Here is a 14983-nt window from a genome sequence, read left to right on the forward strand (position 1 = left end):
TGGAGCTTCTTGACCCGAGCTCAAGGCCAGTGTGTGTGACCCAGGGCCTTTGCAGGGTTCCCCTTTCTTCCCGGGCCTGGCGGCTCCAGGACTGTCTGAGGAGGAGGAGGAGGAAAGGCAGGGACCAGGACTCCTTCGCGGGCTCCGGGCAGCTCTTTCTTCCCGCAGCGCTCCGCCGGCCTCCACCAAGTTCGCTCCGGAGTTCGTGCGTGGCCAGGTGGGGGCGGGGGCCGAGCAAAGGGGCGGAGGCGCGGCCGGAGGGTGGGGTCTGGCGCGCGGGGCGGGCGCTGCCGCCTGGCCGGCTGCGCTGGCCCAGGATCAGGGAGCCGATGTGGAATTTCCTGCCCGGCCCGGCGCCCCTCCTGCCGCCCCCCGCCCGGCCTCGCACTCCGCTTCCGGCCGCCCTTGCCGCGGCCGCACCCGCGCCCACCCGCGCCTGCCCCGCGCCTCATGGAGGGCGCAGGGTCCCGGGGGGCCGGGCCGGCGCGGTGCCAGGGAGCCCGAGGGCCGCCGCCGCTGCTGCTGCTGCTCTGGTTGCTGCCCGGTCTCGCGGCGCCCCAGGAGTTGAACCCGCGAGGCCGCAACGTGTGCCGCGCGCCCGGGTAGGAGCTGGGCCTGTCCGAGGCGTGGGTGCGAAGCGAGCTGGGGGGAGCGGTGCCTCATTTCGGTCCGAACTATTGAGGACCCCCCTAAAGTGGCTACGCGAGCCTCTCGGGCCTCCCTTGCGCCTTGGGCTCTGTTCCAGGCCAAGCCTGGGCCCCCGGGGTGCGTCGAGGGGCGGCTGGACCAGAAATCACCTGAGGGGATAACGGGGTGCTGTGGGCGCCCAGAAGGGTACTACGTGGTGCCCAAAATGTCAGGAAAGACCACGAAAGAGCTACTCGCAAGCCGAGAAAGAGCATTCCGAGGGAGGGAAGAGCGTGTGCACAGGCTCCAGGAGCCACTGGCTTGAGCCTGGAGTCGGGATTAGAAGGGCGAAGTTGGGCACCGGGAAAGCTTTAGACATGGAAGGACAGATTTGTCTTGGTAGAGCGAGCGCGGGGTGGACGTGAGCACCGAAAAGCCTCCGCTCACGGTGGACCATAAACCGGAGTCCTTGAGGACAATGATGGACAGGGGATGGGGAGGACGTGGGAGCCCCTGTCAGTTCCTTGGGACACTGGGTGCGCGGAGGTGAGTCTCTGAGAGGGCCTTGCTGGGGAAGCCGTGTGGGTCAGGCCCAGGCAGAAGGCAGTGGAACCGGAGCTTGCGCTGAGGGCGAAGAGCGAAGCCAAATAGGCGCAGAAGCCTACTTATCATCAACTGGTCCCAGCCACGAAGCAGTCAAGGCATCTCTGCAAGAGGCGAGGAACCCGCAGTGGGGCGCCTCTGCTGGTGCTGGGGAGGCTGTTTTGGGACTCCAGGATGGGGTCCCCTGGGGTGCGAAACATCAGCCAGGGTTTGGGAGAGTCAAAGTAGGCAAGGGGCTGTTAGCCGACCGCGCGGTTTCCGAAATCGGGTCGAGACGACACAAACCACTCCCGGCAGTGAGCCCCGCCTCGGAGGCGGGGGCCTGCCTGGCTAGCCATCTGCTTCGCATCGCAGCCGCCGCTGCCGCCTCGTCCCGGGCCTCCCCGGCCCCAGGAATGCAGCGGCTGAGGCAGGCGGGGCGATGCCTGGAGAGGGCAGTCAACCCCGCACTAGGCCTTCTTTTCCTACAAGCTGGTAGAGGGCTCTCGGGTGGTGGGTCAAGCTTTTTTTGAGCTGGAGTGGGGGTGCCTTTGGCCGCTAATATTCCCGCCTGCAGACCTCGCAGGAGGGGGGGGGGCTGCCTCTGTAACCCACAACCACGATATGATTGCCTTTAAACCCTGGCGGCAGGCTGCCCCAGCTGTCTGGATCTGAACAAATACTTGGATTTTCTGGGTCTGTCTCCAACTCTGCAAAATAGGGTTGCAGTGGACTTCTGCTCTTGGTGTTGGAGATGGGAGTGGGTGTCGTGACTGTGTGTGGAACTTTTGTGGGAAGAATGGTCCCTAGACTGTGCACACCTGAGGTCTGGCCCATCCTTTTGGTTACAGTGCATAAAGCCCAGGAGAGGGAGGTGCAAGCTCAGCCAGTACAGCATGCCATGCACCTACTGTGCTTACAGCCCGTTAGTGCAAGGACGCTGCAGCAGAAACCAGTGCCCTGTCTCTCTCTCAGGTGCTTTTTGGAGTTGAGAATGTCATTTCCTTTAGTATGATCAGCGCTGATGAACACAGGCCTACAGGAGACAAGGAGGCAGTCCTGAGGGCATTTGGGGCACAGCTCAACCCACACTCCCTCCCCTTTCTAGAACATACCTTGGAACCACTGCAAATGCTGGGGGTGGGTGGGCAGTGTACTGAAGAGATGCCGGGACCACGTGAGGTGTGTCTGCTGCTCACAAAGGGGACCCCTAACCAGGCACAGAGGAGAACGTGGGCTAGCTAGGAGGTGAAAGGAGGCCGGAGCCCAACTTTGAGAGAGCCTGGAAGAGAAAGCAGGTCTACTTCTCAGTAGATCCTAGCATGGAAGGGGCAACCTGAGACAGAGGAGACAGAGTACAGAGGAGGCTGGGTTTTTTTGTTTTTGTTTTTGACACTCCAGAGTTCTCTGGGTTGTGATGTCATCCCGTGGGCAACTGCATTAGCATGTTTAGCATTGAGGAAACAGCCCACACCGTAGCAGATCCCAGGGCAGGGCATTGGTCGGTACATGGTGGGGCCTTGGGGGAGCTCTTTGAAGAAACTGGCCTGGATAGGATACAGAAGAGCCATGTCGGGAGGCAGTAGGAGAGCTAGACAGGTGGGGGACCCAGAGAAGGGGGTGGGCACAGAAGCCTCCTTGGTTGGATCTGGGAGTGACCAGAGACAGACATCGATCTAATGCGTGGGCTCTAACATGGGAGTCTTAGGGAGTCGGCCCCAGGCATCACCCTAACAACACACACACACACACACACATACACACACACACACACACATACTCTTGGAGTCTGATGCTCCTCACTCAGAGAGCGAGTGCCTGCCTTTGTGAGATCTTGAATGAGCTCAGCAGACCGCCCTGATCACCATCGAAGATTGGTGGTCCCCCCCCCCCCCCCCCGCGTGAACCCGCACTTGGGTCTGCTCATGGCTGCCGGCTGTTCTCCAAGGCATCCGGTAGCCTCCTTCCATTACTGTAAATTGCCGCCTCGTGCAGGCCAGGAACCTAGCTTCTCTGAGCTGCAGGCCCCTTAGCTGAAGAGTGGGACCTGAGGGGGCTGAGCTCACCCAATGGGTGAAGGAGCCTGATGACGTGAGTTCAATTGCCAGAGCCCTCGTGGTGGAAGGAGGGAAGTGACTTCCAAAGTTGTCCTCGGTCTCGAGGTGCACAGAGTGGTTTGTGCGGCTCCCTCTTTTTTCAGACACACAAAAGGGGGGGGTTAGATAAATGGTTGTTGTTTTAAGAATGGGACCCATGGACTTGGCAGGAGGGAAGAGCTCAGATGCACACAGTTTACTGCAGTTTGCTTTCCAACCTGTGCTGGCCCACCCATCAAACATCACTGGGTGGGGCCCTAGAACCAGGCTCCCAGCCACAGAACCATGTACTTGGCCAGCCATGGAAGGCAGGAACCACTGTCCTCCCCTCCCCACCCCGGGCTCACAGCAGGCCACCACCACCACCATGGGGGTGGGGGGCTCATAGCAGGCCACCTGGCAAGGGAAACAACTATGAAAGAGTCTGGTCCAGACCAAGTGGGAGTGAGAGGGTCTTTGGCATCCCTGGGGCAAGGTGGGTGGACCAGTGGGGGCAGCAAAACAGGCCTGTTTCATTTTTTCTGTGGTTTCCAGTTCTCTCTGTGCAAACTATGCACAGCCTGTTCCCCTAGTTTAAAGTCTTTATGGGCCCTGTCCCCCAGGTCCCAACTTTGATCCAAGGGAGAATCAAACTTCTTGGCTGGGAAGGGAACCTATTCACAGTGTGACCATTACCCCACACTGGTCTGGGGCAGAGACTCTTTCCTTTCAGCCTACCCCGAACCCCTTTTGGGCTCTAAATCCACAAGCCTCAGAGGAAGCACACCCACCCCCCCCAAAAAAAATATAGATGGGGTGCTACATTCCTGTAGGACTGAGGCAAAATTCTGAGCCTTACGGAGCTCTAAGAAGCTACAGCTTCCATTCAGCCTCTTCTATCTTAATGGTGGGCACACCCAGCTCAATCCCAAGGCACCCTCCCTAGCTTCATTTTGACACCTGAGGATTTTCCAGGCTGTACCACCCTGAAGTGTTGCAGTGAGAAATTCGGCCTCTAGGGTGATTCCATCCTCAACAAAATCCCCTGAAAAACTGACATACCATGTGCTGTTTAAGGTCAAATAAACATGAGTAAGCCATTAAATACAAGTAGATACTCCAGGCTCCGTGCCTCTGTAAGGCACTGGGCCTCAGTCTACTTTCCTTACTGGGGGAGGGGGCGGTAGAGGGGAGGTCTCCCGTGTGTAGTTTCTCTTGCCTACAGTAAGGTCCCAGGTGCCTGCCTCTGCAGGGTCCAAACTTGGCCCCCTCTCAGATGATCTTCCACCCTGGGTTTTAGCCCCACGTGGATATCCAGGTGCCCCTTGGGACCATCTGGCAGTGGTGCCAACACAGTCGTGTTACATTTGGGTCCCCAACACCCATCTGACTAGGCCCCTAGCCCTGAAAGATGTGCTAGACCTGTTTCAGAAGGTCCTAAGAGTCAGATGGCTCCCTATTTAGAATTCGCTGCTGCCCCTGTTTCTTAATCTTGGGGATGACAGTTAGTGGAGGTGAGCTCTTTAGGGGCTTGCTCTTTCTTCCTTTGGTATGCACCTCTGGCCTCAGAAATGTGCGCCTTTCACCTACCACTGTCTGGCAGGCGTCAGGCTGGGTGTCCACTACCTCCCTAAGGCAGGACTCCCGTGAAAGCTGGGGAAGGAGCTAGGAGGAAGGCGTCAGGCTCAGACGCCCTTCCTCTGCTTGCAGTTCCCAGGTGCTCACGTGCTGCGCTGGCTGGAGACAGCTGGGGGATGAGTGTGGGATCGGTGAGTGGGGGCATTTGGGGGTGCTGTGCAGGCGGGTCCAGGGCGGAGGTGGAAAGACGTTCCGCAGCAGCTCAGCGCATCTTCTTTGCAGCTGTGTGTGAAGGCAATTCCACGTGCTCAGAAAACGAGGTGTGCGTGCGCCCAGGCGAGTGCCGCTGCCGACATGGCTACTTCGGCGCCAACTGCGACACTAGTGAGCGTGGGGCGAGGTGGGGTTGGGTATTGGACGTTTGGCGGGAAACTAGAGAAATTAAATAGGGAGGCGAGATTGGAGTGGGTTGGCCTTGGGGATCTGGCAGAGCCGAGGGTGGGATGTATCAGACTAACAACTCAACTTCCTACTTGGTTCTTGCAGAGTGCCCGCGCCAGTTCTGGGGCCCCGACTGCAAGGAGAGGTGCAGTTGCCACCCTCACGGACAGTGCGAGGACGTGACCGGACAGTGTACGTGTCACGCTCGCCGCTGGGGTGCCCGCTGCGAGCATGCGTGCCAGTGCCAGCATGGCACGTGCCACCCGCGGAGCGGCGCGTGCCGCTGCGAGCCGGGCTGGTGGGGTGCGCAGTGCGCTAGCGCGTGCTACTGCAGCGCTACGTCGCGCTGCGATCCACAGACTGGCGCCTGCCTGTGCCACGCAGGCTGGTGGGGCCGCAGCTGCAACAACCAGTGCGCCTGCAACTCGTCGCCCTGCGAGCAGCAGAGCGGCCGCTGCCAGTGTCGCGAACGCACGTTCGGTGCGCGCTGCGATCGCTATTGCCAGTGCTTCCGCGGTCGCTGCCATCCGGTGGACGGCACGTGCGCCTGCGATCCGGGCTACCGCGGCAAGTATTGTCGCGAGCCATGCCCCGCTGGCTTCTACGGCCTGGGCTGTCGCCGTCGGTAAGCGAACCGGCCCGGTGGCGGGAAGGCGGAAGGGTGAAGCGGAGTTCCATCCGGTCCAGCTTCCTGACCCTTCCCTAGGTGTGGCCAATGCAAAGGCCAGCAGCCGTGCACGGTAGCCGAAGGCCGCTGTCTGACGTGCGAACCTGGCTGGAACGGAACCAAATGTGACCAACCCTGTGCCACTGGTTTCTACGGGGAGGGTTGTGGCCACCGCTGCCCACCCTGCCGCGACGGGCACGCCTGCAACCATGTCACCGGCAAGTGTACGCGCTGCAATGCGGGCTGGATCGGCGACCGGTGAGCAGCCCATGTTTGCTTCGGCCCAAACACGCAGTCGCTGCACGGTGGGCTCTGTAGGCCTTTGGCTTACATTTCACCTCATTCCTCCTCTTTTGATACCAAGGTGCGAGACCAAGTGCAGTAATGGGACTTATGGTGAGGACTGTGCCTTCGTGTGCTCTGACTGCGGCAGCGGCCACTGTGACTTCCAGTCCGGGCGCTGCCTTTGCAGCCCTGGTGTTCACGGACCTCAGTGAGTGGGGATCTGGAGAGGGATAGGGAATACGTACCTGACACGGGGGCCTCCAGCCAGACCTCAGGAACCCTTACTCCAGTAGGGAGTGTCAGCAAGCCCTTGGGGGCAGTGTCAGATTTGAAGCCTGTCCTCAGACTGCAATCTAGCCAAGTGACATCCTGAGGTGACACAGCTATGATGTAGATCGAGTCAGTGGTCTGGACTGGGATCTCCATTTTCCACTTAAACGACAGCCAGACCCCGGTACCCCACACTTCATCCTTCAGACTCTCTCCTGCAGATAGCACACACATTTATTACTATACTAGTTATCAAGTGAGTGCCCGCCCGCAGGTGGGGGTGGGGCTCAGTCTCTAGAGGATGGATTCTTGGAGGCTTGGTTAAGGCACCCGGGACCAGCCAGCGATAGCGGCCGGTGCTGTGGGGAAAGCAGGCATTCTGGAGAGCCACCGTGGCCTTCCTTAATCCCCAAAACTTTGCAGCTGTAATATAACGTGCCCGGCTGGGCTCCACGGCGTGGACTGCGCCCAGGCCTGCAGTTGTCACGAGGAATCATGCGACCCGGTTACCGGTGCCTGCCACCTGGGTGAGTGGGTGAAGAACGTCGGGCCAGGGAATGAAGTGGGGTGCTTGATCCTGCGCTGAGCCGCTGCTCCCCACAGAGACCAATCAGCGCAAAGGTGTGATGGGCGCGGGCGCGCTGCTCACGCTACTCCTCGGTCTGCTGCTCTCGCTGCTCGGCTGCTGTTGCGCCTGCCGGGGCAAGGACTCGGCCCGCCGGTGAGGCCCCAAGTCAGCCCCCACCCACTGCTTGGTTTAGGTCGCACGCTTTCTGTGACTGGGTGTGCTTCTTGAACCCAGACCCCACCCCTGGGGCAGGGCCCAGCCCTCTCTTTCTTCAGGCCCTCCCCTTTCTGTTCCCACCGAGACTGAACCGCCCCTCCCAGTCCCGCCCCGCCCCTTCGCTCAGGCCCCGCCCCCACAGGGAACTCACGCTTGGAAGGAAGAAGGCACCTCAACGCATTTGCGGGAGCTTCAGCCGCATCAGCATGAAGCTGCCCCGAATCCCGCTTCGCAGGCAGAAGCTGCCCAAAGTCGTAGGTGAGAATGTAGGTTCCTGGACTCAGGGAAAACCCACTACAGGAGGCTTCTAGAAAATGGTATAACGGGCTACAAGATTCAGTGTAGAAGTGGGGGGGGGGGCTTGAGTTTTAAATGTGTGTGGGAGTGGAAAGGTGCGACTAGAGGAAGGAAAGGAGGAGTCGTAGATGTGTGGGAAGAGGTTAGGATGCGGGAGGCATGGGGACCCAGGAGTGCTTGCCTGGTAGGCTACCGGACCTGTAGGTCTCTACATTGAGATGTAGAGCTCTACGGGCGTCTGTGTGAATGGTGAACCGCGAAGTGACGCACACCCAACAGTTTGGCTGGTTCCCAACGTTCCTGGAGCCCTCCCCGGGAAAGGGCAGGCCGGTCCCCTTCCCCTGCGGATTCTCTAGTAGACGTTCTGACGTGATGACAGGCAAGGAGGTGGCCCCTCCCTTTAGGCAACTTTCCTTCTGAAGATTGATGGGGACCGTTCGGTCTCTTAGGAGGTAAAGGAAACAGCTCAAAAATGCTCTGGTTCATTTTAGCAGCATGATTCCTCCGAGCGCAGGTGCCAGGGCTGGACCTTCACCGGAAGGCTGCTGAGGGCCTGAGGAGCAGCACTCTTGCCCCAGGGTTCCCCAGCTCCCACCAGGCGCAGTCTGGAGCTGGCTGGGGAGTGTAGTGGCCTTTCGTGTCTTTTCTAAGACCTGGTTTACTCTTTCTGCTCTCTGGCTGGCTGCATTTGGCTTGCATCTTTTCCTTCTTATTTTTAAATTATCTTTTAAAACTCTTAGTTGTTTTGTGTGTATGGGCATTTTACTTTCACCTTTGTGTGCAACACTTGTGTGCCTGGTGCCAATGGAGGCCAGAGGAGAATATCAGATCCTCTGGAACTGCAGTTACAGATGGCTGTGAGCTACCAGGAGGGCCCTGGGAGTGGAACCCAGATCCTCTGAAAGAGCAGCCAGTACTCTTAACCATTTCTCCAGCCCATTTGTTTGTTTGTTTAGAGACAGGGTCTTCTGTAGGCCAGGTTGTCCCGGAACACAGCTGTGTAGCCTAGGCTAGCCTCCGGCTCCCAGTGGTCCTCCTTTCTCAGACTTTCAAGTGCCGGGGCTGCAGGCACGCACTACCAACAACACCCAGCTCTCCCCATGTTTCCCTCCCCTATTCTCCAGCCCACCCGTCGTTTTCTGTAGGGGCTGCTCACGACCACGTGGTTCACACTTCGCTAATGAAGGGTATGAGCTGGGAAAAGGCAGGGTCCCCGGCCACCCTGTTTCACTCAATTTTTTTCCCAGTGGCCCATCACGACCTAGACAACACGCTCAACTGCAGTTTCCTGGAACCGCCCTCGGGGCTGGAGCAGCCCTCTCCATCGTGGTCCTCCAGGGCTTCCTTCTCATCCTTTGATACGACAGATGAAGGCCCCGTGTACTGTGTGCCCCACGAGGGTGAGTGTGGCCCTGCATGAGCATCCACCTCCCCCCTACCTCACCCCCCATCCCCGGCCATCTATGCTGGAGGTGGAGGCACGGGGATCAGGGCCCAAGAAACTAAGAACTAGGAGTTGTTGGCCACAAAGCCGCAGCTACAAAGCTGAGCGATTGTTCTGCTGGGGTTAGTCGTGCAGAGATAGGTAGGTGGGCTCGCTTGTTCCCAGTCAGTCGGACTGGGTCAGCATAGGGAATGGCAGAGGAGAACACAGATAATGGGGAGGGACTGGCCTCCTTTGACCTACTTTGGTGCCGCTAGTTGACTTTGGTCTGACTCCTCACCATCAGAAACCTTACTTCGTAAAGGGCATGAATCCACTTCAAGTTCATGACTGTGACGCTGGAGACTGGGGGTGGTGAGGGAGGGGCACAGGGTCTGAAGCCTGAGCCCGCAAAAGTATCCCTCCTTCCTTCCGCAACAGTCAGCCCACACCCTGGGGATTCCCACTGAGTTTGTGGTAATGCTCCGAGCGTCCCAGGCCTGCCTGAGTGGCCACACAGGGACAGCTGGGCCTCCGGCAGAGGGGAGGGCCCCACGTGGAGGTTGGCTCCACAAGCGCTATTCTTGGATGTTGTGACTCGCTTGTCCTTCCCTTGTTAGAGGCGGCTGCCGAGAGCCGAGACCCGGAAGCTCCTGCTGTCCTCGCAGAGGTGCCCGCTGCGTCCCCAGCGCCCACGGGCACCCGGGCGCCCGCGGAGGAGGCAGCGGCCCTCCCTGCGTCCTCTGACAGCGAGCGCTCGGCGTCAAGCGTGGAGGGGCCCGGCGGGGCGCTGTACGCGCGCGTGGCCCGGCGCGCTCGGGCCCGGGGTGAGGCTGGGGGCTTGTCACTGTCTCCGTCGCCCGAGCGCAGGAAACCGCCGCCGCCAGACCCTGCTACGAAGCCTAAGGTATCCTGGATCCATGGCAAGCACGGCGCAGCGGCCGCTGCACCGTCACCGCCGCCCGCGGGCCGCAAGGCTGCGCCGAGCCCTAGCGGGAGGAAACGGACCCCCAGCAACACATCGGTGCAGACCCCCGGCATGACCGAGGAGGCCCCCGCCCCGGCCGCACCCACGCCGCCCCGGGCCCGAGCGCGCGGCCGCGGCCCGGGTCTCTCGGAGCCCATGGACGCGGGTGGTCCCCCGCGCAGCGCGCCGGAGGCCGCTTCTATGCTGGCAGCTGAGCTGCGCGACAAGACTCGCAGCCTGGGCCGCACCGACGGGCCGCAGGGGCCGCGCGAGAAGCCGCCGCCGCCGCAAAAGGCCAAGCGCTCCGTGCTCCCGGCCTCGACGGCCCGCGCATCCGAGGCATCCGAGGCCACGGCGCTCGAGAAGGCGGCGGCCAGCGCGCCTGCGCCCGACACCCCTCGGAAGAAGACCCCCATCCAGAAACCTCCTCGTAAGAAGAGCAGGGAGGCGGCGGGGGAGCCGAGCAGGTCGGGCGCGGCGCCCGCAGCTTCCTAGGCTCGCGGCCCCGGGAGCCACCGCGTTGCTCGCCGTCGTTTCCCCGCGCGGCCGCAGCGAAGGCATTTCATTGGCCCCTGCCCCAGCCGCGGCTTGGTCGGATCTCAGGCCTGACATGACACTTTAGCTGCCTACTTGCTCCCATTAGCAGTGATGTGGAGCTTTTCTAGTAATCTGCGTCTCAGGCCATGGCTTAGAGAACCTATAGACTTTTTACTGGCCAAAAGCGTGCTTGGCTGGGCTATCTCGTCATTGGCTGACGCCAGCAGCGCTTCTGCCTCTTGGCTGCCTCTCATTTGCCAAGGCCTGGTGCCTATGGCTGTATGGTTTTCTTCTTGAAGATAGTCAGAGGTTGCTTCCATTGACTGGGCGCCTGGGTATCTGGTTGACCTGAGCCTGAGGAGGAGAGCTGGTCTCTGCTCCTCAGGGGTCTCAGCCCATCTTGGCTTGTCCCTTCCCACTGACACCAGACCCCCCGTCCTTCAGCTGTCAAGCTGGTATTGATGGCTTCCCATCACCCCCACAATTGTGGGAACCTCAGGGGCAACTCTGGTGGCCTTAGATGTATTTATAGGCCCCAGGCAGGGCTGCTTCCGTGTCATCTGGGGCCTCCAGGATGGGCTCCTCCTAGCAGGGCCAGGCCAAAGCTTTCTTAATAAAATGCTTCTCCCCACATCCTGTGCTCTGATTACTTCCTGCCTGAGGTTGTGGGGGGCACGCATGCCCTTCTTAAGGAACCTGTATGTAACATCTTCTAGACTCTTCCAGCTAAACGGAACCTTGGAGTCTCGGTGTTGATCTCCCGGAACACTGTGAAGTGTATTAAATCCACCAGTCTTGAGCGGTCACTTGGGAAGAAAGGTGGATCTGGGCTAGGGGACTCCACAGGCCAGAAATGTTTCTGGTCAGACAGAGGTGAGGACAAGGGACATTGGGCAGTTGGACTCAGCCTCCAGCCAGCTACGCTTTCACCAAGCAGCCTGTCACTGCACAGAGCCTGCTGTCTGCCCCAAGGGGTGCCTTGTCCTCAGTGACAAGGCCTCATCTCCACATGCTGTGAGAGGGGAAATAGAGGGAAGACAGCCGGCTTGGCCTTCTCTGGAGCCATTTGTCTGTCCCCATCCCACCTCACCCTAGCACCTGGCCCTTCTGAGCCTTGGACCTGTGCTCCCCCATGGTTCCTACTGACCTTCTTGGTTTCTGAAAGCCATCTGTTTTGGTTCCTCCTACCCTCCCTCCCCCTGCCCCCTCCTGCCTCTAGCAGACTCTCTTCTTGTCTCTACCATCTTTGTTGTTGTTGTTGTTGTTGTTGTGAGACAGGGCCTCATATTGCAAGCCAGTGTGACATCGAACTTCTGGCCCAGCTTTCCAAGTATGAAGTCATGTGGACGCTGGGAATCCAGTGTGGGTCCTCTGCAAGAGTTTGTTCGTTTGCTTTTAATGTTCTTAGCTGCAGAGTCGACTCTCCAGCATTTTCTCCTATCTCTTGGTGCCCAGCTCAAAATTTGGCTCTGCCAACATCATCCTTGCTTCCTGTATCTCCAACACTGGCAACTCAAGGCCCCTCTTTGGCAGGGCCCTTGTTCTCTGGCCAGGTGCTACTTTGAGGTCAGCTTTGGCCCCGCACAGGGATTCAGCCACTGGTGTGGAGACGGTGTCCAGAGCAACTAATGGACACAGTGCCTCAGGTCGGCCTGGCTGGGCAACATGTGGTTGGCATCCTGATGTCTCTGCCAGATGCTTCCCTTTGGCCAGCAGGCACCTTCCTGCTGTGGTCTTGTGCTTTGATTGGCCTCTGGTCCATTGAGGCAGCAACTCATACTAGCTACTGGGGCTGAAGTCAGGCTCAATGTCACCCAGAAAGGGGCAGAGGCCACCAGCAGGAAGTCAGTATAGTGTGGAGCATTGTTAGGCCCCACTCTAGCCCAATCTGTGCCCCAACCAAGCCAACCTGCCACGATGGCCCCTCACTCAATTCCTTACTCTAGCTCTCTGTTTCCCTAGTCTGGCCTGGTATGCTTAGCCTGAGAATGTCTCAGTGCTGGCTGGCCTGGGGCCTCTTCTCCCACTGTCCGAGAAGGCTGACCTGCAGAAGCCTCTTGGTAAGTCCCTCCCAGAGCGCAGACCAGCACTTTCCACCAGCCAGTCCTGCCGCCTGTCCCCCCAGGAGATTTCCCCTTAAATGTCTTCCACCACCCAGAATTCCCCACCCCCTCTGGGCTTGCAGTAGTGCCAGCTCCCAGGGCAGGCGCCACAAAAGGGAACCACAACTGCTGGAACCTCTGTTGCCATGGAGACGGGGACCACAGAGCTCACATCTGGTAGTGATTGAGGAGGAAAAATTATGAGTCGTGGAAAACGCAAATATTTTTTTGTAGCACAGAGCACAAAGGAATGTGGGGGCTGGAGAGGGGCCTGGGCTCCGTCTGGTTGCCAGCAGGATGTAGCACATATCACTCAGAGAGGCCAGGCTGTGCCAGACAGGACACACATGCACACACACCAGCAGTTGCTTGTCTTGTGGCACACATAACTTTGCCACTAGATGCACAGAAATACCAACACACTCAATGCAACACACACATATGTATGACAAAATAGAGTGGCCCAGAAACACAGAACACACAGCAGCATGCACTCTACATGTAACTGCATCGAAAAAGAAGTAGAGACACATGCTGATCAAGGCTCCAGAATTCCCTGGGACACACAGCAGCAACTAGACAATACCACCCACTAGATAGAAATGCACCATCATGTCCAATACAGGCACACAGCAGCACTGCACAGGCACACTGCAGCACTGCACAGGCACACTGCAGCACTGCACAGGCACGCTGCGGCAGTGCTGCACAGGCACACTGCAGCACTGCACAGGCACACTGCAGCACTGCACAGGCACACTGCGGCACTGCACAGGCACGCTGCAGTGCTGCACAGGCATGCTGCGGCACTGCCCAGGCACACTGCAGCACTGCACAGGCACGCTGCGGCACTGCACAGGGCACAGCTGCGGCACTGCCACACACTGCAAGCACTGCACGGCACCGCAGCACTGCACAGGCACACAGCAGCACTGCACAGGCACACTGCAGTGCTGCACAGGCATGCTGCGGCACTGCCCAGGCACACTGCAGCACTGCACAGGCACGCTGCGGCACTGCCCAGGCACACTGCAGCACTGCACAGGCACACAGAAGCACTGCACAGGCACACAGCAGCACTGCACAGGCATGAGGCAGCACTGCACAGGCACACCAAGGGACACATACCCTGCCACACATGCCTAGCCAATCCACAGTAGTGCAGAGAGGACTGTCAGCCCTCAAAACACACAAACAAAGGGCAGGAGACACACAGTAAATCCGGAAGACATAGGAACACAAGACATCCTGCAAAACACACACTTCAGGCATGGTGAAAGAATTGAATATTATCATGTAAATCACATGGGTTACCAGCTACATGGAAACTGAATTCCTTGAAGCATGCATACACACAGTTCATGATATGATGACAAAAAGAGGCAAGGATGGATCCCATACCCATTACTACCTTACACAGAGCACAACACAAACATGCGTTACACTCAGCAAACACACTTTCTGTAACACATACCATTGTCCTTGACACATGCCGACACATACCCAGCACCTCACCACACCCAGGACACTCGGGAGAGTACATCCAAACTTGCAACATACACACTACTAGCATCTGACAAAAACTTCTGCCACCATCTCGAGCCCTCACCGAGGGCACACACACACACCAGACACAGGGACAAAACCTGTAACATGCACACAGTCTACCAAAGCCAACTGGACACCAAGAAGTCAAATCACACACACCCACACTCACACACACACACACACACACACACACAGCATGGCCTGATATCATGCAGACACACAGGAGGACGGACACCGCAGCATGGTCACATGCCACCCCACAAAGCCTGGAGGAGTGCATACCCTGAAACGCACCCAGATGTGACGAGGCAGTATTGGAAGTTATCTGAGTTCTGTAATCCAGAAAAGCGGGGGTGGAGCATGCACAGTGTTTTGATTCAATCCCCAGCACCACCCAAAACAGTCAAAACAATCAACAGCAACAAAAACAAGATGGAGGGGAGGAAAAAAAAGCTGATGCGGATAAGGTTTCCTTATGTTTGCAAAGACTTCGGCTGAATGACGGACCTTCTCCGCAGTCGTCACGTCAACCTCAGTCTAATTGTGTGGTCACTGGGAAGGGTGCAGAAGGACCAACGGACACCGTGATCCCAGACACAGCAACATGGGGGATACCACAGTGGCTTCTTTTTCAGACAGTGTTGCACATATCCCAGGCTGGCCTTGAACTAGCTTTGTAGCTGAGGATGACTTGAACCTCTGATACCCTGATGTATGCAGTGCCAGGGATCGAACCCAGGACTTCGTTCATGCCAGGCAAGCACTCTACCGACTAAGCTATGCTCCTGACATCTCCAGTG

General features: G+C 58.5%; 1 protein-coding gene across 1 annotated transcript; it reads left to right on the forward strand.

Annotated features, from left to right (window-relative positions):
* The first annotated feature begins 450 nt into the window (after positions 1-450).
* Positions 451-10961, forward strand: Scarf2 (scavenger receptor class F member 2). Its single transcript, XM_051150644.1, has 11 exons — positions 451-602; positions 4995-5053; positions 5145-5246; positions 5409-5928; positions 6010-6228; positions 6335-6463; positions 6949-7052; positions 7129-7246; positions 7452-7567; positions 8854-9006; positions 9650-10961. Exons 1-11 carry the CDS (start codon positions 451-453, stop codon positions 10489-10491), a joined length of 2514 nt encoding a protein of 837 aa, XP_051006601.1. The 3' UTR covers positions 10492-10961.
* Positions 10962-14983: the final 4022 nt, after the last annotated feature.

This window comes from Acomys russatus, chromosome 8, assembly GCF_903995435.1.
Source record: "Acomys russatus chromosome 8, mAcoRus1.1, whole genome shotgun sequence".
Lineage (NCBI taxonomy): Eukaryota > Metazoa > Chordata > Mammalia > Rodentia > Muridae > Acomys > Acomys russatus.

Coding starts and splice junctions, on each gene's coding strand:
- Scarf2 (XM_051150644.1), top strand. CDS start 451: ATGGAGGGCGCAGGGTCCCGGGGGGCCGGGCCGGCGCGGTGCCAGGGA. Junction 5,054..5,144: donor GGGGGATGAGTGTGGGATCG/GTGAGTGGGGGC, acceptor TCTTCTTTGCAG/CTGTGTGTGAAGGCAATTCC. Junction 7,053..7,128: donor TACCGGTGCCTGCCACCTGG/GTGAGTGGGTGA, acceptor TGCTCCCCACAG/AGACCAATCAGCGCAAAGGT.